The 23,596-nt window shown below is 39.8% G+C and overlaps 1 protein-coding gene across 27 annotated transcripts in view; it reads right to left on the bottom strand.

Annotated features, from left to right (window-relative positions):
* The window catches only part of FMN1 (formin 1), a 487,763-nt gene that overhangs the window by 81,579 nt on the left and 382,588 nt on the right, over nucleotides 1-23,596 (bottom strand). For all 27 annotated transcript variants that reach the window (XR_014058706.1, XR_014058707.1, XR_014058704.1 and 24 more), the window contains one exon: nucleotides 18,701-18,793. Coding sequence is in view for 21 of the 27 variants with exons in the window: in XM_081507056.1 (XP_081363182.1) it covers nucleotides 18,701-18,793 (93 nt within the window). In the remaining 6 variants the exon portion in view is untranslated. The remainder of the gene's footprint in view (nucleotides 1-18,700; nucleotides 18,794-23,596) is intronic.

Raw genomic sequence — 23,596 nt, 5'->3', positions numbered from 1 at the left:
CTTCAGGATTAACATATCCTCAGGAGGAACCATGAGACTATCCGAAAATCTAGCTAGCAGTAGCTCTCTTTTCCCCAGATCACCATGAGAAAGGTGGGAGCATTTGGTACCATCACCTTAAAGATTCCACTAACGAGTTAACAGCATGGCATGAGCCGCTCATCTCTGCAGATAATTACCTGTAAATGACTGAAACCATTTCACTTCTAAAGTATAATAGCCAAGTGAAAGGCATTTTAGATCACATGGGATCAACATGCAGGCAAGTTACAGGAAGCCCAGAGGCTTGGTTATTTCACTCAGCACCAAGGCAAAGATGGCTGCTTTTGGGGAGAGGCAGATGTGGGGAGCACAGCGATCCTCGGGATGATGAGGACAACGACCCAAGAGGGAGGTGGGATGTATAAAAATGGTACAAACACGAGGAGGGCTTGTGTCAGGGGGTTTGCACGTCCCACATATACAGAGCAGTAAGTGGACAGCAATGTGTACAACTGGAGTACTGGAAAGAGAATGCACACAACTGGTTAAGTTCTAAACAGTGTGAGAAAAAGCTGTTTAAAGAAGAAAAGATGACTCCTCACTCCACCCTCCCCATCTTTGGAAGATACACACAGACAGGAGTGTCACACAGTACAAAGGGCTTGTATTACACAGAAACTGTTGCTCAAAGAGGGACTTACACATAGGAACAAAATTTAAAAACAAACAAACCACCGCCATTTATCACAGTTTATCCAGCCAGTGGTTTTCTTTATCCCTTTGGCTATTACTTGAGATATTTCTGCTTGGAATGTTTGTTTCCTGTTTCCCGGCAGCTCATTGATCTTGCCTGAGTTTGGATTATCACAGTTTGTGGGAAACAATCTAGGCTACTTTTCTAGCTTGTTCCTCCTTAGATGCCTCTTGGATGCTGTCCATTTAATACTTATGAGAAATACAAACATACACATTATGTGGTATTCTAATCTCAGAGTATACCTGGTGTGTCCTGGGAGAAGATGTTATATAAATCCAGGGGAACAGTATCATTATTTTAAGTTAAGACAGGTGGTATTGCAAATCAATCCACCTGGAACACGTAATCAAAACTCATAAACTTGAGCATAAATTTCAGATTATGGGTTTCTCATCTATAGTTTCGGGAACAGAAAACTGGTAGATAAAATAGCAATTGCAAAAATATTTTCAATGTCATTTATAGACATGGCTCTTAAACCTATATGTTTCATCCCATCCTGATCAGAAAGCATTTTTATTTATTTTTTATTTTATAGCTTTTTTTAAATTGGAGGATAATTACTTTACAATATTGTGATGGTTTCTGTCATACACCAACATGAATCAGCCATAGGAAGACATATGTCCTCTCCCTCTTAAACCTCCCTCCTACCTCCCTCCACACCTCTCTACGTTGTCATAGAGAACCTAAAGCCATTTATACTAAGTCAGAGAAAGACAAATATCATTTATGCATATATATATGGAATTTAGAAAGCATTTTTAAGCATATCTAGGCAGAGCGCAAATGGTCATATGTACTTTGTTATTCAGTAGTTCATAGTTAAGATAGTAAATGAGGACAACCCTGATAAGCACAGAAAGAACTCATTGAGTACAAAGGACAAATCCTGATCCCATGTGACCATAGCTAGGAAGAGTCTTCCTAGGTCTGTCTTTAAAAGGTTGTTTACCTTCTTAGGGAAAAACCGAAACTCTATGGATTCATATTAGATTAAAATATTCCAGGAGATGCTTTTCTGGCAGTGGTAGACCATTCAATCTTCTGTCAGAGACAGCATCATTAACCTGGCCATTGAGGGACCAGAGAGCAAAACATAACTCACTAGAGAAAGGCATACAGAACCTATCACTGGGCTTTTAGAGTGGACAATTTTATTAAAGACAAGAGTTCAGTTCAGTTGCTTAGTCGTGTCCGACTCTGCTACCTCAAGGACTGCAGCATGCCAGGCTTCCCTGTCCATTACCAATTCCTGAAGCTTGCTCAAACTCGTCCATTGAGTCGGTGTTGCCATCCAACCATCTCATCCTCTGTCATCCCCTTCTCCTCCTGCCTTCAATCTTTCCCAGCACCAGGGTCTTTTCCATTGAGTCAGTTCTTTGCATCAGGTGGCCAAAGTATTGGAGTTTCAGCTTCAGCATCAGTCCTTCCAATGGATATTCAGGACTGATTTCATCTCCTTGCAGTTCAAGAGACTCTCAAGAGCCTTCTCCAATACCACAGTTCAAAAGCATCAATTCTTCGGTGCTCAGCTTTCTCTGTGGTCCAACTCTCACGTCCATACATGACTACTGGAAAAACCATAGCTTTGACTAGATGGACCTTTGCTGGCAAAGTAATGTCTCTGCTTTCTAATATGCTGTCTAGGTTGGTCACAGCTTTTCTTCCAAGGAGCAAGCATCTTTTAATTTCATGGCTGCAGTCACCATCTGCAGCGATTCTGGAGCCCAGGAAAATAAAGAAAACAAAAGTACAGGAAAGGAAATACCCAAGTTCCCAATTTGGTCAATTTTCTGATAATTTATTCTTTAAAAGTTGTAACAGTTAAATTCAGACTTAAATCAAGCAGCAATTACACTGACAAGAAGAATATGGCAGCTTCAACTTTCTTTCCTCTCTTGTGTCTATGCTGGGGAATTTGACTTCTTGGTTTTTATTTTAGTGCACTGAACCATATTTAAAATGAAAAGATGATAAGGTTGTAGGAAATGGATCTAGGAGAGTAGGTTACAGGTCATTTGTCCCTGGGACAAGGAAGGAGGAAAATCTTCACAGCATCAGCAGCATGAAATGTTGAGTTCTCAGGGGACTGACGCTTTAAGGCTCCAGTTCCAAGGAAAACACCATAAACAATGTGGAGTAGAAACTATACCAATGGGAACTGATATTGAGACCCAGGAAATACATCCTAATGGTGATGGTTCTCATGTGCTGAAACAAGTGCTAGAACATGCGAATCACTTGGCAAGGTGGGTTCATGGCTACTATTTTTGAGGTTATTTCTTCCCTTGTAGTAACACAGAGAAATAAGGATGTTTCTTCAGAAGGAGACTGAGGAGAGTGATGAAATCTTATTCCCTGGAAATACCATATGTCCTGAAGAATTTATAAGGACCAGAGGAAACATATTTGTATTTTGTCAACTGTCTGACCACTAAAGGCAATACTGATTCCTATTCCCAGGGCAAGCACTAGTAGTCAGCTTCACAAATCTTGGTGGACTCAGTTAAGTAAAAGCCAGAAGCTACTAGTTAAGAGTCTAGACAATAAGGGACATAAAACTGGAGAACAACAAATTACACTCTGTGGTCACTTGCCTCCAGGAGAGCCAACATCAATTTTTTCCTTTCTCGTACATATGTACTGTTCTCCACTGAAAAGTAGGGTCTATTGCTCCACTCTGTTGAAAATGGGCTGGTTTGTGACTTCTTTGATCAAGTGACAAGATGTCTTATCCCTAGCCTTTAAGAGGATTAGTTGTTTCTGCTTTGAGGGGGAACATTTTTTTCTGGAAAGAGTCAGCCACTATGTAAGAAATCTAACCACCTCCAAGACCCTATGCTGTGAGGAAGCCCAGGCCAAGTGGGGAGACTGCATGGACTAGGAGATGTTCAGTACCTCCCACCCGTGCTATCCATCCCAGCCCAGGATCCAGACATGTGTATGAAGAAGCAATCAGATGATTCCAAATCCAGCTACTTTCTGACTTCAACCTAATGGAAAACTCAGAGTAAGAACCACCCAGATGAGTCAAGTCAACCCACAGAACTGTGACAGACAGTAATAAACCTACTCAGTTTTGAGTTCATCTATTATAGATAGCCAGAATATAGCATGTGGATTCTTAATGCCAGTAAGCTATAATCTCCACTTGCAGACATAAATTCCAGAAGCAAAGACTGTGTTCGTCTTGCTCATCATTAGCAAGTAGCACAGTGCCTAGAACGTAGTAAGACCTTACTACTGAAAGAACAATTTGAACAGCTATATCTACACTAGTATGGCAAAAAAAAAGACCCGTTATCAACAAAGTATCTTAGATGGAACTAAATCTGACTTTGTTTAAGAAATATAAGTGACAACAAAACACAAAGGACACAAGGGAACATAATGGGAGGGTTAAGGGAAGGCAGAGGGCAGATATTTATGCATATTACTTGGTGAGATATTGTACTAAGTGGCTGACGTATGTAAGCTGATTTGATCATTACAAAAACCTTATGGTGTTGATGAGATGAGACAACTCAGCCTTGTTTGGATACAATAAATTTCAAGGTCAGAAAGGGAAAGGATTTGAATTCAGGTTTGTGTAATTCTAAAGCCAGCCCTCTTTTCACTACAGTCTCCCAGGAGACTACAACAGAAACAATAAGAAAACAATTTGAAAGAGATGCAAAACCCATCCCTTGAATCTTACCCAGGACCAACTAGCTTCATTAATTGCTGTCAACATGCTGGAACCTATTTCACCACATGAAGCTCAGACCAATTACCGTTAATGCCACAGCCATGACTACAAACTGGAAACCAGTGCCAGAGGAAGCTTAAGTTTAAGAAAGCAGATGATCACGCACATATATTATGTTAGCAATTAGGCTTAATCCTAGAATCATGAAACCAAAGGGAAGATATTAAGGAAAGAATAGTTCCCTCCTGGGAAGAATAGCAATTTCAAATATATTTTTAGTGGATTTCCGCATTCAATCTACTTGAATATATTACACTCCCTTATAATTATTATATTACAATTACTCATCCCACGTTTCATTTATTTCAGCAAGGAACTGGGATGGGGTGATGATCTCAGTAGGCAGATGGTTTGTTCATTTCAATGAATAATTTGAATGTCAACACGTTGGTAGATGATAGGGAGAGAGGGGAAGTGGTAAGTAAAAAAAGGTGCTGGTGCCAGACTCTGAGATGGAGTGAGGATGTGCTATCATGGATCAGCACTTCAAGAAGCTAACCACTTAGCTTTTGCTAATTTTATTAAAGGACATAAACCAACACTGCAGATTTTCTATAGTGGAAAAACCATTGTTTATCCCTATTGAAAACAGTTATGATCTACTCAAATACACATTTTTTTTATTTGCAGAAGAAAACTAATAGAAATCAAAACTTGAATATAAAAACTGGTGGAGAAAGGTGGATACAGTTCTCAATTCAAAAGATTAATAAAAGGATCAAGGAATTAAATGATCACATTCTCTAGCTTCAGCTTGCAACCTTTCAAAGTCTCATCTTTCTCTCATCTGCTGGAAAGCAGAGTTTGAACGTTCCGGTAATTAACAGTGATCAAGGATAGTTACAATTATTCACTCTAGTGGCGCTCAGTGTCATTTTCAATCACTTTTAGCCGGTGGAACAAGGCAGTCAGACTCGTCGTGAGTCCCAGGGATCATGTGTTTGCAGTTCTACTTGGTGGCCACTAGGTGGTAATATTGCTGACTTGAGTAGCCATGAAGTTAGATCCACAGGGCAAATCTTATTTAATTATGGAAATACTTTCTATCATTAAGGTATAACTATAGACATTACAACTTAAAATGAAATATTTTAATATTATAGTAAAAAAATACAATACTGTAGAAAAGCTCAGGTATATCTGGTACCTGATTTTTCCTCTAATCACATATACAGTGATTTACAAATTATTCCTAATGGAAATCAACCCTGAATATTCATTGGAAGGACTGATGTTGAAGCTGAAGCTTCAATACTTTGGCCACGTGATGCAAAGAACCAACTCATTGGAAAAGACCCTCATGCTGGGAACTACTGAAGGCAGGGGGAGAAGGGGAGACAGAGAATGAGATGGATGGCATCACCGACTCAATGGACATGAGTTTGAGGACACTCTGAGAGACAGTGAAGGACAGGGAAGCCTGGTGTGCTGCAGTGCATGGGGTCGCAAAGAGTTGGACATAACTTAGTGACTGAACAACAAATTATAACACATAAAGCTTCATGTCCTAGGGAAATTCAGTTTATTTTCATTGCTTTTGACTTACTTTTAGAAAAGAGGACAAGTTGAACATGATTTTCCCTCTGGTACGTAAGACCTTTTACTGTACTTATTTATTATTTGCCATTTGATTTTGGAACTACAGTTATTTGAATCATTAGGAAGTAACACTTCTGTGATTGATTTTCTGAGTTCCAACCTCTGAACCTTTTGATCAGATTGTGATAAAATGCCTGAGAATATAGCAGTAGCTGACATATATATAGTGCCAGGCTCTGTGCTAAGCTCTCCACCTATATTATATCATTCAATCCTGGGTTCCTACTGGCTGCCACAATTCTTCTAAAGCAAAATGAACTCAACAGAAGAAACAGACCTGTAGGCAGGTGAAGAAGGGGATGACAGAGGATGAAATGGTTGGATGGCACCACTGACTCAATGGACATGAGTTTGAGCAAACTCCAGGACAGGAAAGCCGGGCATGCTGCAGTTCATGGGGTCGCAAGGAGTCGGACACGACTTGGCAATTGAACGAAAACAACAATTATTTGAAAGAATGAAGAGATCATTCCAGAGTTGTACATTATCTGCAAAATCACATATTATATAATATGTATTCTGGACAATAACTCCCAGAAGGCAGTATAGGTGTTAGGTTCTTCCAACATGAAGACAATAACTGAGTAATTCAAAGAGAAGTCATCTGATAGCAATTGCAATCAATCACTGATGAAAACCTCAAAGATAGTTGTCAAGAATCCAAAGAGGAAGTGGTGGCTGAGCCAACAATTACACAAAGCAATTTATCATGAAGACACTATTATGCAAGAATGTAGAGTTCAATACTGATTCCATAAAATACTGAACTACTTGTCATTGCAATTCTTTCCTAAGTACAAATGAAACTTCTGTTGTTACTGTTGGTTGAGGGGGCGGGGGCACCTAGAATGGAGTCTCTATTAGGACTCCAGGAATGGGAGTTGCTGGCATTAAACTATGGTGGACAAGTCTGCTATTTTCATGTTTTTCTCATTTAGATGGTTAGAGAAAATGCTTATTTCTGGTTAGCTACCAGGGTGTTGGAATACAGAAAAAAGAAATTATTTTCCAAGTTATTACAATGGCACAATACCAACGCTAGGATTAAGATCACACTGACCTTGAGTAAGTTCCTGAAATTCTCAGACTCAGTTTCCTTATCTGGAATATTAGGGATAAGAAAATCAGCTTCAAAAGACTGCTGCATTAAATGAAGCACTGCTTTAACTGTTGGAAGTCATGATGCATTTTGGAGATCAATCAAGATGGTGGAGTGAAAGGACATGGAATTCATCTCCTGATAAGAAAATGTCAAAAATACATAAACGTGTGGAGTAATGCTTATTGAAAACTAACTGGAAACTGGAAGAAGGACTACTGTACAAACAACCAAGGCTGAAAGAAAGGTACCCATGTAGTTGGGTAGGAAGCAAAGAAAAGTGATTGGGTAGGGATCCTGCAACTAGGGGACGCAGAGGGAAACGGGAGGTTTCACAGGTGGACACCCACCCTAGGAAGGGAGTGGGTCGAGCCACAGACTGGATGCTCTACTCCTAGGGTCCTACTAGGGAAGATGAATCCCTTTGGCTCACTGGAGGACTTCTGGGGTAACAGGAGCTTGGCACTGGATCTGGGGCAGCCACAACTGGGAATACTCAACTGTGAGATGCAGCAGCAACGTGGTCCCAGGGCAGAGCCTATTGTTGGTGTTTACTTGAGCAGTGAATCAGAAGCAGTCCATATCTCTGACGGCAGACACTCTACCACAGCTCACTCCCCAACAATACACACTGAGAGTCTGCTGTGAGCTCCAGTCTCCGGGCACTGTGGCTCCACAACAGGGTGCCAGAGACTAGGGTCAGTGATTGGCTGTGAGGGAAAAGGGGACTTGGACCCAAGACTGAGTCTGAGTGGAGGGAGGGAAACAATTCAGGGCATCTATACAAGAACAGGGATTCCCAGGTGGTGCAGTGGTAAAGATTCCTGCCAATGTGAGAGATGCGGGTTCGATCCCTGGGTTGGGAGGATCCCCTGGAAAAGGAAATGGCAACCCACTTCAATCTTCTTGCCTGAGACAGAGAGACCCGGTGGTCTACACTCCATGGGGTCACAAAAGAGTTGGACACAACTTAGCAACTAAAAAACAACACAAGCATAGCATCAGAAACAGCTTGGACCTCTGCAGCTGACATGGGCTTAGAGCCTGCATGGGCCCCCCTCGCGTCAGCACTGCCCCTCTCTGAGGCAAGGGTCTCCATGCAAGGATAGGGGAAAACACACACTTAAAAGGAACAGAGACAGTGTGAGGCTGAACCTCAGGACTTCTGCTCCAGCAGCTTGGGATCCGACTCTGTCCCTGAAAGGGCAGTGAGGGTCACTGAGCAGAAGGGGTGTCCTGCCCCACACCTGGCTCCAGCTCTAGCCCCTCCATCTCCAGCCGCACCCTCTACCAAGGTGAGAGCTAACAGCACACCCCAAGGAAAGACAAAACTTGTGTCCATGTCAAATCCAACTCTCCCACTGAAGACATCGGACACATGCAGTCTGTATAGGGATGCTCCCACATAAGACGTATGTATGTAACGGTTTCACTTAAATACACAGAGGCAGAGAAAGTTAAGTAAAATGGAAAAGGCAGAGGGACTGCTCTCAAAGGAAAGAGCAAGAAAGAAACCCCTGGAAAACAAAACAGTGAAATAGAAATAAATAATTTACCAGAAAATGAGATCAAAGCACTGGTAGTAAAAATATTAGCTGGATTAGGGAAAGAATAGATGTGAAGATTTTAACAAGGAAGAGTGAAGCTTACCTATCCTACTGTACTGCCAATAGTCTGTTGTTGAATTTTTATAATTTTGCCAGTCTTGAATGTGAAAAAATGGAGTTTCAATGTAATTTATTTTGCATTTCTCTCCTTTTGAGAGTGTTATTTGTCATATGTTAAAAAGAGCAGTTTCTGTTCATATTATTTGTCTTTCTTTTTAATGGGTGCTGGTATTTTTTCTCACTGTCTAGAAGCTCTTATATAGAAGGTAGATTGAGCTTTCACCTATGCTAAGAGTTGCAGATTTGGGGTTATGATGGATTTATTTTTATTATATTAAGGAAGTATGTGCTAGTTAATTATTATTGAGCTTTTAAATGAAGAATGGATGTTGAGTTCTGTCACCTACATTTTTTATTATCTAAAGAGATAATCCTGAATATTCATTGGAAGGACTGATGCTGAAGCTGAAGCTCCAATACTTTGGCCACCTGATGCAAAAAGCTGATTCACTGGAAAAGACCCTAATGTTGGCAAAGATTGAGGTCAGGAGGAGAAGAGGGCGACAGAGGATGAGATGGTTGGATGGCATCACCGACTCAATGGACATGAGTTTGAGCAAACTCTGGGAGATAGTGAAGGACAGGGAAGCCGAGCATGCTGCAGTCCATGGGATCACAAAGAGTCGGACAAGACTTAGTGACTGAACAACAACAACAACAAAGAGATAATCATACGAGTTTTCTTGTTAGAGCTATTAATTGATGAATTGTATTAACTGTCACTGTATTAGCAAGATGAGACTTCCCTATACAGTCTCATCTTTACATTCTGGGAATAAATTTCATTTGGTCATGAGATGTGCTGTTTTATTTAGAAGTTTTAAACTATCCGTTTTCTTTTTCTTGAGGGGGCAATATTTTTCAGGTATTTATATCAGTAAAAAGAACTTAGACATTTTTTTTTTTTTGCAAAACTTTTCACTGGAGAGAAAGGCGGGGGAAAGTTACTGAAAAGAGAATTTATTGGATGCTTGGCCAAAAAGAAAACTAAATATTGAGTAAATATTTGAGTAAATACTTGAGTAAATTAAATATTTAAAGGGGATTGAGTGGAAGGGAGAAGAGAGGAGGAGGAAGGGAGGAAGAAGAGGCAGGGGGTGGGGGTAGGGAGAGAGGCAGAGAGGAGAGGGGAGAAGAGATGCAGAAACTGCTGGGGGGGGAATATATGCTCTTGACAGAAATATCTGGAAAAAAGTTGGATTCAAATTAATCCTGTCAGATATGAGTCTACTTAACGAACTTCTGATAAGGTTTTCTCCACCTTCCAAGGATTACTGCTCTGTTACTTCAGGGACTGGAAATCACGAGACGGTCTTAATTCTTGGCCATCTAATGTTCCTTGCAGTCATTCATCCCCATGGGTGCTTTTTTGAGTAGTGATGTATACAAGAACTCATTTTGGCCCATGTAGAGTGTGTGTTTCCCCCGCCACAGTCCTTCCTTCTGGAAGTTCTGTAAAGAATATAAGAATTATTTCTGTTCACAGGTCTCACGGTCCAGATCAGTGACCTGTCCTGATCTCCGTAACCTTAAAGTTTGAATACAGTGGCTCAGATGGTTTTCTTTCTATATATTGGGGGCTGAAGTGAAGAGATTATCTAATAACCTGTTCTTATTCTACAGTTTCCCGAGGTTCAATTTCAGCCTTTATCAATCCACTCTGAGTGTTTATGAAAAAATGGATATATGCATATCTGCAGCATAGAAAGATGCTTTGATATCCAAGAGACCTAACCACAGGTGTGCGTTGTAGACCAAAAATGCATCTTATCAGATTCTGGCACAATTAACCAACACTAAAAGGACTTAAACAGGAAACCCACGTAGGGAGGAAAAAAGTCTGAAGGCACTTTACAAGACACAGGTTCTTTGTTCATTAATTAAAACAATAATTATTAACACCTATTATTGGCCAGGCTAAGCCTATATTATATTGCGACAAGAAAATGAACAGAACCAGACAGACATAGTTCCAGCTATCACTGGGTCTGCAACTTAATAGATAAACCTTTTTGCTTTCAGTGCTTGAAGTCACAGTTACTGTTATTTTTTTTTAACTTGGTAAACTTACCTACTTAGTTTTTATTAGAACACAGTTTCTTGACATTAAGCGTACCTTTAATCTCAGATGGTCAAAGAACCTCAGAAGATAGTTGGATAAATTAAGACTAGCACGGATCATTCAGATTCACTTTGAGTCCACTCATGGATGCCAAGTAAAACTAATGGAGAATGAGATAAGGCCAAGTGTGGGAGAGTGTTGGTATTAGCACCAGGTTAGATTCCAGCCCTCCCTGCCAAAGCTATAAATACAAATGACCAATTTAACAGCATGAAAAGACCACCCTAAAGATCTACACCTAAGATCTAATCAGTTGTTCTGCGCCTTCTTTCAATTACAGGATCCCTGCCACGTTTATGGGGACTTTTAATACAAGCATCACATTTTTGAAGGCCATATCATTATGACCATGTTTGATCTGAGGGTGGGAAAACATGAGCTCAAATAATGCCTGCACAAGGTCACTCTGAACAGAGCTGTAAACTGGAATCAATAACAGCCTACTGTGGAAAAGAAAAACGAAGTCAGGGAAAAGGCTCAGATACTGTGGAGGATGCAACTCTGAAAGGGGGTGCCATTAAAAGTACTTTCGATTCTGTGTGGAAAGTGAAATTAGTTAAGAACACGCTTTGTCAAACCACACTATTTAAGGGCATTTGGAGAAGGGAAGGATGATAAAAGATAGAAGGACAAGCACATCATCTCCACTTGAGTGTGGCAACAGGATACGATTTACAAAAGAAACTTAAACCAGCATGATGGCCAAAAGAAATGAACTGCAGCTCATATGAAAATGACCCTAACCATGAATCAACTGAGTCACGATACACGTGTGTGACTCTTCAGGTGTAAAGAATGTAATTGCTTAAGGCTTTGTGAGTGATGAACCTCTAATAGAAAACTGGCTTTCCTGCCAGAAATACTCAAATACTACAGAAGTATAGAAGTATCTTTTCTCAATTATGGTTATTATATTATACCTTGTACTCAGACATTCTGATATTCCAGGAGTTTTTCATTCTCCACCCTTGAGGGATATCTCCTTCATTCCTATGACTTACACTGCCATCCTCTGAAGTCTCACTCAGTGCTCTCCTATGAGCCCAATATTCTACTTGTGTCTCAAATTTATGTCAAGTCAATGTGTCCAAACTTTATGTCACTGTATTCTACCTCAAGTGGGACTTCCACATCAGTATGCAGCCAGTTATTCAAGCAAGAAAAAGGAGAGTCATCGTTTCCCCTCTGTTTTTGTACTTCTCATCGGTTAGCTAGTTTTCTAACTCCTAAAAGCTTTATCAATATGTTTCTTCCTTTCTTATTTCTACTGTGGTTGCTTTTGCTCAAGTTCTTACCATCATTTGCCTGGACAGCTACAGAAAAGCTTGACAGTATGGGGTCCAATTATTTACTATTCCAACTCTTCTTTATACTGCTCTTAGTTGCAATGTATTTAAAAAAAAAAATTTTTTTTTTTGGCCATGCTGCACAGCTTGTAGGATCTCAGTTTCCCGACCGGGAATTGAACTGCACACTGCACTTTCATCAGGGAGAGTGTGAAATCCTGACCACTGGACCACCAGGACATTCTCTATAATGCATTTCTTAACAACAACAAAAAGCAAAATGATTCCAACACACCAACATCACAACAAACAAGCCCAACAGAACATGTTACTCCCACACACATAATTTTTCAAAGGGCTCTCACTTGCCCATAAGACACAGTCCATATTTTTAAGCAAGTCACCGAGATTCTCCTCTCCTTTGGGGTCCTGAGTTCTTGCCATATGCCCTGTGATACAATCACACCAAGTCTTTTGCCATTGCCCAAGCACAGCATGTCTTTCATCCTGAGATTTGCAGTGTTTTCCTTTGCCTGGAATGCCCTTCATAATTTGCAGAGAATTTCTAATCTTTAATTTCCTCATCTGTACAACAGGATAATAGTGTTTACTTCAGAGGGGTGTCATGAAGACTAAAACGATCTACTCCCCACTGTGTCTCCCCTATAGAAGCAATCACCAAATGTTAGCAATCACTGTCATTGCTGTCACTGTCATTACTGTTATCTTTGTTTGGTTTTGTTTTTCAAATCTCAACAAAAACATCTCCTTCACTCAGTCTCCCCTCTCTTACCTGGAAGCATTAATCATTCCTTCTCGCTGATCTGATATGCCTAAATATAGTACCATATTACATCAATTTCAAAATTGATGGAATTTTCATATTTTAGCATCTTTGACTCTGGGGTATATCTTGTAATCTATGACCAGTCCTGGCTTAATTGGCAGCAATTTTTGTTTCTTTGGCCACCTGATGTGAAGAACTGACTTACTGACAAGAACCTGATGCTGGGAAAGATTGAAGGCAGGAGAAGGGGATGATAGAGGATGAGACGGTTGGATGGCATCAATGACTCCATGGACATGAGTTTGAGTAAGCTCTGGGAGTTGGTGATGGACAGGGAAGCCTGGTGTGCTGCAGACCATGGGGCAGCAAAGAGTCGGACACGACTGAGTGACTGAATTGAGTAGCACTTGGAATAACGGTGTTACTTATAATGAGTAGCATAACAGATGACACCTAAACTTATGATAACTGCCATAAAAACATGATTAACCAGGGTGGATAATGCACATTTATAGTAGACAGGAAATCCCACATTTCCTGTGACTCAATGAATCATCTCCAGAAGAAAGGGACTGCTACGTGGAACTCTACAGTAGCCAAGAGCTATTTCATTTGTATATACTGCAATGTAGCAAGGCCCCAGTTCCTGAACCACAGAAAGGCAGCCTGATGAAGAAGCGTGCTATCACCTCCTTCAGTTAAGCACTCACATCTGAGAGCCAAACAGCAGCCAGATCCAGAGAATAAGTGGGGAGAGGCTAGTTTGTGATACTGGGTCCCAATAACCCAAGATTTAACAAGCTCAGAAGGTAAAACAATTACATGGAGAAGAGAACGAAGGAATATGGTGGGAAAGGCCAAGGGATCATGCTTCTAGACAGCTTGTCCAATAGACTTCAAAGCAAGACACAGACATAATTTTAAATGTTCTAGTATCCATGCTTTAAAATGAAAACAAGTCAATTAAGATTAATAATATATTTGTTTAACCCAACATAGAAAAAAATTCTATTTACCATGAAACCAATATAAAAAAGAAGACATATTCTGGGGGACTGTCTTCAAAATCTGATGTATGATTGATTCATATGGCACATCTCAGTTTGTATCAGCCATATTTCAACTGCTCAGCAGCTGCACGTGGCCAGTGCCTACCATCCTGGGCAACACAAATCTAGACTGTTTTTTTGACCAACTCAGTTAAGTAATGAGTCAACAGTAACAGGTATTTCAACAGTGGCTCTTTTTCACCACATGATATTGGGAATGTTTAAGGTTTATTTTTATATTTTAAAATTCTTTTTAGAATAGTAATTTTCCTTCAAATTCTTTTCGTGTCTCATTTTGGCTGACTTTGTTTTAACCATAATTTGAGATTACTCCTATGTCCTTCCCAACTTGCCTTCATTCTGCTGGTTAAAGAAGAGGTGACTCCTTTATTCAATTACAGACCTTTCCCCAGTGAGTCGATCCCTGGGGGAGGGACAAGGAGTCTCTGGTTCACCTTAGGATCGTCAGCTTCTGTCACAATGCCTAACACATAGCAGGCTCTGAAGAAATATTTTTGAATACACATTAAAAGGTGAACTAAGGTTGACAACAGTGGTTCTCAACCTGGGCTGCACACTGGGATTATGTGGGGAGTTAAAAAAAAAAAAAAGTGCTGATGCCTGGTCTCACTCCCAGAGATCCTGGAAGTAGGTCTAGAATTTGGCTTGGGTGTTGAAATTTTACAAATCTCCCCCAGGCAATCCCAGTATGCAGTCAGGGTTGAGAACCACTGTTCTAGGGCTTTCTTAGGACAGCTTACTCTGGCCACATCCTTGCTTTCTTGACACAAGGTTCAGTTTGCCTCAGCTCCATGCCTACTCTCAGAAGAGATCAAAAGTTTCTTAAGAAACCTTGTAGAGAAGAAACTAAAACAGAATTCCCAAGAGTGATTTGCAAATCCTGTTCCAAGGCATTGAAGATTTTCAGTGCTCTAAATCTATTCATATTTATCTTTTTCCAACAAAAGGAATAAAATTCACAATGTAAGTGTTTTAAAATGCTAGCTAATTTGAAAAGATCATAAGGCCATTATAGCATATAGACTGATAATATCCACACACTCTCACTGCAGAATTTTTTATATATAAAATAACAGCAATTAAAAATAGAAATGGAGAGCCAAGACATGGAAGCAACCTAAATGTCCACTGACAGACAAATGCATTAAGAAGATGTGGTGTGTGTGTGTATATATATACACACACATATATATATATATGTACATATATATATGTGCTGTGCTTAGTCACTCAGTCATGTCCAGCTCTCTGCAACTCCATGGACTGTAGCCTGCCAGGCTCCTCTGTCCACAGTGATTTTCCAGGCAAGAATACTGGAGTGGGTTGCCATGCCCTCCTCCAGGGGATCTTCCCAACCACCCAGGTCTACCATATTGTAGGCAGATTCTTTACCAGCTGAGCTACTCAGGAAGCTCACATATACACAGATATACACATATATATATACATACAATGGAATATTACTCAGCTACAAAAAAAAGGTGAAAAATTCCATCTGTAGCAACATGGATGGACTTAGAGATTATTATACTAAGTGAAATAAGACAGGTTAAGCCAAATATCAAATGTTATCACTTATATGTGGAATCTAAAAAAATGATACAAATGAACATATTTCCAAAACAGAAAGAGATTCACAGACAAAGAAAACAAAAGTTATGGTTACCAAAGGAGAAATGAGGGGTAGAGAGAGGGATAAATTAGTAGTTTGGGCTTAACATATACACTCTACTATATACAAAATAGATAATAAGGACCTACTACATAGCACAGGAAACCATACTCAACCTTTTATATCAGACTATAAGGGAAAAGAATTTGAAAAAGAATATAAATATTTATATATATATACACACACACATATATATATATTCCACCTGAAACTAACACAATACTGTAAATCACCTAGACTTCAATAAAAGAATTTTTAAAAATCCAGAAATGGGGAAAAAAGGAATGAAATTTAAGCACACATGAGCCTCAGTTCAAGTTTCCTATACATATGTCAAAAATAGAAATTATTAATCTGAGGTCAGCAAAGAGAAATATTGTGTGCTCTTCTTTAGGGCATTTAGGCTATATACAAAATAAACATAAAGCAATGTATCACAGCAAATGAAACAACTGACAAAGGATTAATTTCCAAAATATACAAGCAGCTCATACAACTCAATGCCAGAAAAACAAACAACCCAATAAAAAAGTGGAAAAAAGACCTAAACAGACATTTCTCCAAAGAAAACATACAGATGGCTAACACATGAAATGATGCTCAACACTGCTCATTATTAGAGAAATGCAAATCAAAATGACAATGAGATATCACCTCACACTGGTCAGAAAGGCCATCATGGAAAAGCCTACAAACAATAAATGCTGGAGAGGGTGTGGAGAAAAGGGAATGCTCTTGCACTGTTGGTGGGAATGTAAATTGATACAGCCACTATGGAAGACGGTATGGAGATTCCTTAAAAAACTAGGAATAAAACCACCATATGACCCAACAATCCCACTCCTAGGCATATACCCTGAGGAAACCAAAATTGAAAAAGACACATGTGTCCCATTGTTCATTGCAGCACTATTTACAATAGCTAGAACATGGAAGCAACCTAGATGTCCATCGACAGATGAATGGATAAAGAAGTTGTGGTACAGATACACAATGGAATATTACTCAGCCTTAAAAAGGAACACATCTGAGTCATTTCTGATGAGGTGGATGAACCTAGAGCCTATTATACAGAGTGAAGTGAGTCAGAAAGAGAAAGATAAATATTGTATTCTAAATCATATATACAGAATCTAGAAAAATGGTACTGAAGAATTTATTTGCAGGGCAGCAATGGAGAAACAGACATAGAGAATAGACTTATGGATGTGGGGAGAGGGGAGGAGAGGGTGAGATGTATGGAAAGAGTAACATGGAAACTTACATTACCATATGTAAAACAGATAGCCAACAGGAATTTGCTGTATGACTCAGGACACTGAAACAGGGGCTCTGTATCAACCTAGAGGGGTGGGATGGGGCAGCAGGTGGGAGGGAGGTTCAAAAGGGAGGGGATATATGTATACCTATGTCTGATTGATGTTGAGGTTTGACAGAAAACAACAAAATTCTGTAAAGGAATTATCCTTCAATTAAAAAAATAAATTAAAAAAAAGCAAATGTATCTACTTTATAAATCACATATAAAATCTAATTTTAGCCACATAACTCATAAATGTCGGTATTACTGCCTGTTTTCAAAATGATACCTTGGCCTGGTGGCAGGACTTCCATCATATTTGAGGTTCAGCTGCGGCCAAGAGAGAACTCTGACTTCTGCTTCAACACAAATGAGACCTCATCCAGGAGGAGGAAGCAATGAACTCTGTACCAGGGGGCCAGTTGGAATGAGGTTTCTCTGACTCACGGACTGAGAATTTCCCTGCCAATTCCCAAGGTGGTTTGGCCATATTTTATGAATTTACTCTGCTTAAAGGTCTTTTGTTGATAGTTTGGTATCATGTGGCCTTATTAATAAATAGAAATAGCATGCTAATAAACCACTAAAGGTTCCTACATGCATTTCCCCTGGTTTTCGAGCAAAGACAAAAGCTCCCTCTTACTACCCCACACTTTTTTTTTCTTTATTTAGACATAATTGATGTAAAACATTATATTAGCTTCAGGTGTACAACATAATGATTATATATATATACGTATATAGCGAAATGATCATCACAGTAAGTCTAGTTAACATCCATCCGTGTAGAGTTACAAATTTTGTGTGTGATGAGAACACTTTAAGATCTACTCTTTTAGCAACTCTCAAATACACAGTTCAGTATTATTAACTACGGTCAACATCCTGTACATTACATTCCCTATGAGTTATTTCTTTTACAACTGAAAATTGCAGCCCACACTTACTTTTGTTTCACATCATAAGTTGGATTTGAGAAATTAGAATAGGAAATATCCAAAAGGCATTAAACTTTCATACTCACTACCAGGGCTCAACAAAAGTTCCCCAGTCCTGCCAAAACCATGGAGAAAGGAACATAATTCGGTAAGATTTTTAAGTCAGTACTGGGTCTCATGCATATCACTTCCATCTGCTAACCCCTGAGGGCTGATGGGTGCCAAGTGATTGGATATGTGACATTCACCTGGCCCCAATTTTCCTTTCTGAAAGGGAATGGAAAATACAATACCAGTTTCCAAGTTGCTACACTCATAAAACCAGAAAGATAATCGACATCCGCCTACACGACTGCATAAGCCTTGCGTGGCCATCACTTGTCAGTTCACAGGTATTGAGGATCCTCTTGGGAACCATCAAGAGACAAAGAGAAAGCTTTCCCTCATGAAGTTTATAGAAAAAGGAGTAATGTTAAAGGATTTAAACTATTGCAGCACATTTGAAAGGTGATATAAAGGTTACAGGACAACTTCATCTACACTGAGCATAGCTCCACCATGGGAAGATGGTCTAATGGAATTCTTGGCGCTGCCAGGGCTCAGGCAGGATGTGCAGGGTGGTGGGACTCAGGGAAGACAGGAGGACAATTCAGAATGTGGCATTTCCTACCTTTCTGGAAGAACTCTTCGAGTCTGTCCTTGAACGGTTGCAGGTACTCCTCTGGCGACTCCTTACACACAACTGCCATCTGTTTCTCACTTGCTGTGAAGAGAAGGTGGCAGTTAGACTTCCTCAAGAACACAGATTTGCTGAACTTATGCTCTGTATTAAGTGTGAAATCCTTACCCATCACTATTTATCCAAATGACAGGGCAAAGAGCAAAAACAAAAAACAAAAATAATTACTCATTCTATATCTTTCTTCAGGAAGAGGGAAATGCATCATCTTCAACCTTTTTAAATTTTTTTTAAGATACGCAGCAAAACTTCTGACTTTGCACAGGTGAAAAACTCTGCTTTTTGGTCTCTCGAAAAGAGAGGCAAAAGCAACGTAAGGACTAGTCCTAGCAAATTAAGAGCCCAGATCCTCTTCAGATTCATAGTCCAAAAGCTTAAAATAGATGTTGCAAAAATTCCCAGGTCTTGAACCACCACACAGCATGAGAAGCCAGGTTAGGGAGGATCAAACCTCTCTTCACTTTTGTTCACCTACGCTTCCCATTAATATTTTACTAAAACGTGTGAAATCATTTTAAGTATGACTTACTACAGACAGGATATCCAGAATTTACCATATGTTGTTTTTTGGTAATCAAGGCCCCTCAGATAGTTTTCATTTGGTGACATGGAAACTACAATAACCCGTAACAAATCAGTCACAAAAGGCAGTTAACCCAGGCAAGAGGCATTTTCCCAAAGTTTTGATACATTTGTACAGTGGCAGAAATGCACTGGGTAGAAAAAAAGGCTTCATTTCTCCCAAGCTAGAGCTGAGTCATGATCACTTTTGTCTGTTGATCATGGCCAGAAATTACTGACATGCCATTGTTCAAGAGAATATATTAAAGCACCAGATTTTCACCATAAAGAAATCACCATAAATGGTTCAAAAAATAGAGAAAAGTATATTCTTGGAGGAATTTACAGAAGCACAAAGGGAGGTATTTTGGAAGAGTACGGTCAGAAAGGATGCCTTTATTTATGTCGGGAAATCCGTATACAAGAACTCGGCATTTCCAAAATCAGCACCCCAGAATGTTTACTATGAACATGTGAGGTAATCCACAAGCACAACAGCCCTGAAACACAGAAAAGGCTAAAAAGGTCATGCGAGGGTCCTTCAAAATTAGTTACTTGACACTTTCTCTTACAATATTGCCACCTAGATTGCTGAAATCCTAGATGACTCTGGGAGACTATCAGATTGTACTGTAGATGAAAGGATGATGGGAGGGAATTCTGTTAAGTTCAGCATCAGCTGCAATCTCAGAATCACCTCCAGGGATTCCCTCCTGGGATCATGAGGCTGATCACAGGACACAATGGCCTAAATGCAGGCTCTTCTCATTGGCATTGTTCCTTTCCAACAGTTTTTCATAGAGTTTATTTTGAATATCTATGCTGAACTATCCTGATAATCACTCTAGTGCTATCTAGGAAAACTTTGTCCACTGAGATGCAAAGATTCATTTCTTTTTTTTTTTTTTTTAAATGATCCATCTTACCTGGAACAAATACCTTAAAACCAGCCAATCATTATTTCAAAACATTCCTCCCCCCACTTCTACATTTTTACCTTTATTTGTCTGTATGTTTGTCCTTTCCACAATACCTACTTAATAATTTTCTACTGTTGTATGATTTTCCTTTACCTCTTTGCTAGTTCTCTCCTATAAACTTACTACTCTACCCGTGTTTCTCAAATATATGTTAAATCAACATGTCCAAAATTTGTGCTGGTGGTTTAGTCGCTCAGTTGTGTCCAACTCTTGTGACCCCATGGACTATAGCCCACCAGGTTCATCTGTCCATAGGATTTTCCAGGCAAGAATAATGGAGTGGGTTGCCATTTCCTTCTCCAGGGGATGTTCCTGATCCAGGGATCGAACCCGGGTTTCCTACATTGTAAGCAGATTCTTTACCTACTGAGCTACCAGGGAAGTATGTCATTGTATTTTATCCCAAGTGGGTCCTCCACATCAATATCCAGCCAGTTATTAGAGCAAGAAAAAGGAGAGTTGTCCTTTTCTCCTCTATTTTTGTATTTCTCATAGGTTATCTAGTCATGTAACTCCTAAAAGCTTTATCAGTATGTCCATTCCTTTTTTTATTTTTACTGTGATCAAAATGATAAGTACCTCCCTTCCCATCACTATTCTATTATCAAAATAATGACTTTGGGCTAGAGCTATCAGAGAGAGAGGGAAGAGGGATAGTGTAGATAGAGCTGGAAGAGGTGAATGTATTGTTTTTTCTTCTATCCTTTTTTGTTTTAAGGGAGAGAAGATCAAAAGTTAACTTTGAAACTTAAGTTTTCTCTGGTCTCTATGGATTAAAATGTAAGATCATCCACTGAAAACAAAAAGGCAAAGCGACAAAAAAAGATGAAACTCTTAATGGATTCTTGTTGCTCACTCAAATGAACTCAAACTTCCAGGCTGAGATTTAAGGCCCTTCTCTTTTTCAGCTTTATTTTCCCATATATTTGACTAATGAGACCAAAATCACACAATGTTTCCAAATTATATCAACCAGTGTTGCCAGCTCCATGCCTCCATGCATGTGGTTCTTTGTCCATCCTGCTCTCACTCCCTACATACTTTCTACTGCATTTGATAAAATCCTATTCATCCTAAAGAAACTTTTTTGAGATGCCACCACTACCATAAAACCCTTCCAATCCAAAGTTTTTGAATCTTTTGAACATCTATCTTCCAGAGAGCATTTGTTTTACCTTTTATTGTATTTGTCTATTTATATTAATCCCTGCAAAATCACCATGCAGGTCTCATTTCAGTTCAGTTCAGTTCAATATATTTCAATATACACGCTCAGTCATGTCCGAATCTTTGCGACCCCATGAGCTGCAGCACGCCAGGCCTCCCTGTCCAAAACCAACTCCTGGAGCCCACCCAAACTCATATCCAATGAGTCGGTGATGCCATCTAACCATCTCATCCTCTGTCATCCCATTCTCCTCCTGCCCTCAATCTTACCCAGAATCAGGGTCTTTTCAAATGAGTCAGCACTCCACATCAGGTAGCCAGAGCACTGGAGCTTCAGCTTCAACATCAGTCCTTCCAATGAACACCCAGGACTGATCTCCTTTAGGATGGACTGGTTGGATCTCCTTGCAAGGGACTCTCAAGAGTCTTCTCCAACACCACAATTCAAAAGTATCAATTCTTCAGCGCTCAGCTTTCTTTACAGTCCAACTCTCACATCCATACATGACTACTGGAAAAACCATAGCCTTGACTAGACAGATCTTTGTTGGCAAAGTAATGTCTCTGCTTTTTAATATGCTGTCTAGGTTGGTCATAACTTTCCTTCCAAGGAGTAAACATCTTTTAATTTCATGGCTGCAATCACCATCTGCAGATAAAGTCTCTCACTGTTTCTACTGTTTCCCCATCTATTTCCCATGAAGTGATGGGACCAGATGCCATGATCTTAGTTTTCTGAATGTTGAGCTTTAAGCCAACTTTTCACTCTCCTCTTTCACTTTCATCAAGAAGCTCTTTAATTCTTCTTCACTTTCTGCCATAAAGGTGGTGTCATCTGCATATCTGAGGTTATTGATATTTCTCCCAGCAATCTTGATTCCAGCTTGTGCTTCCTCCAGCCCAGCATTTCTCATGATGTACTCTGCATCTAAGTTAAATAAGCAGGATGACAATATACAGCCTTGACGGACTCCTTTTCCTATTTGGAACCAGTCTGTTGTTCCATGTCCAGTTTTAACTGTGGCTTCCTGACCTGCATACAAGTTTCTCAAGAGGCAGGTCAGGTGGTCTGGTATTGCCATCTCTTTCAGAATTTTCCACAGTTTATTGTGATCCACATAGTCAAAGGCTTTGGCATAGTCAATAAAGCAGAAATAGATGTTTTTTCTGGAACTCGCTTGCTTTTTCCATGATCCAGCAGATATTGGCAATTTGATCTCTGGTTCCTCTATCTTTTCTAAAACCAGCTTGAACATCTGGATGTTCACGGTTCACATATTGCTGAAGCCTGGCTTGGAGAATTTTGAGCATTACTTTACTAGCATGTGAGATGAGTGCAATTGTGTGGTAGTTTGAGCATTCTTTGGCATTGCCTTTCTTTGGGAATGGAATGGAAACTGACCTTTTCCAGTCCTGTGGCCACTGCTGAGTTTTCCAGATTTGCTGGCATATTGAGTGCAGCACTTTCACAACATCATCTTTCAGGACTTGAAATAGCTCAATTGGAATTCCATCACCTCCACTAGCTTTGTTCGTAGTGATGCTTTCTAAGGCCCACTTGACTTCACATTCCAGGATGTCTGGCTCTAGGTGAGTGATCACACCATCGTGATTAACTGGGTTATGAAGATCTTTTTTGTACAGTTCTTCTGTGTATTCTTGCCACCTCTTCTTAATATCTTCTGCTTCTGTCAGGTCCATACCATTTCTGTCCTTTATTGAGCCCATCTTTGCATGAAATATTCCCTTGGTGTCTCTAATTTTCTTGAAGAGATCTCTAGTCTTTCCCATTCTATTGTTTTCCTCTATTTCTTTGCATTGATCACTGAGAAAGGCTTTCTTATCTCTCCTTGCTATTCTTTGGAACTCTGCATTCAAATGGGTATATCTTTCCTTTTCTTTTTTGCTTTTTGCTTCCCTTCTTTTCACAGCTATTTGTAAGGCCTCCTCAGGCAGCCATTTTGCTTTTTTGCATTTCTTTTTCCTGGGGATGGTCTTGATCCCTGTCTCCTGTACAATGTCATGAACCTCTGTCCACAGGTTTCATTTACTCATCCCCAAACTTGTCCAGAGACCTCCATGCATATCTGGCCAAATCATCAGATATCCTCAACAAGAT

This window comes from Giraffa tippelskirchi, chromosome 7 (genome assembly GCF_054371585.1).
Source record: "Giraffa tippelskirchi isolate mGirTip1 chromosome 7, T2T-mGirTip1v1.2.pri, whole genome shotgun sequence".
Lineage (NCBI taxonomy): Eukaryota > Metazoa > Chordata > Mammalia > Artiodactyla > Giraffidae > Giraffa > Giraffa tippelskirchi.
This window is presented reverse-complemented; position numbering and strand designations above follow the sequence as displayed.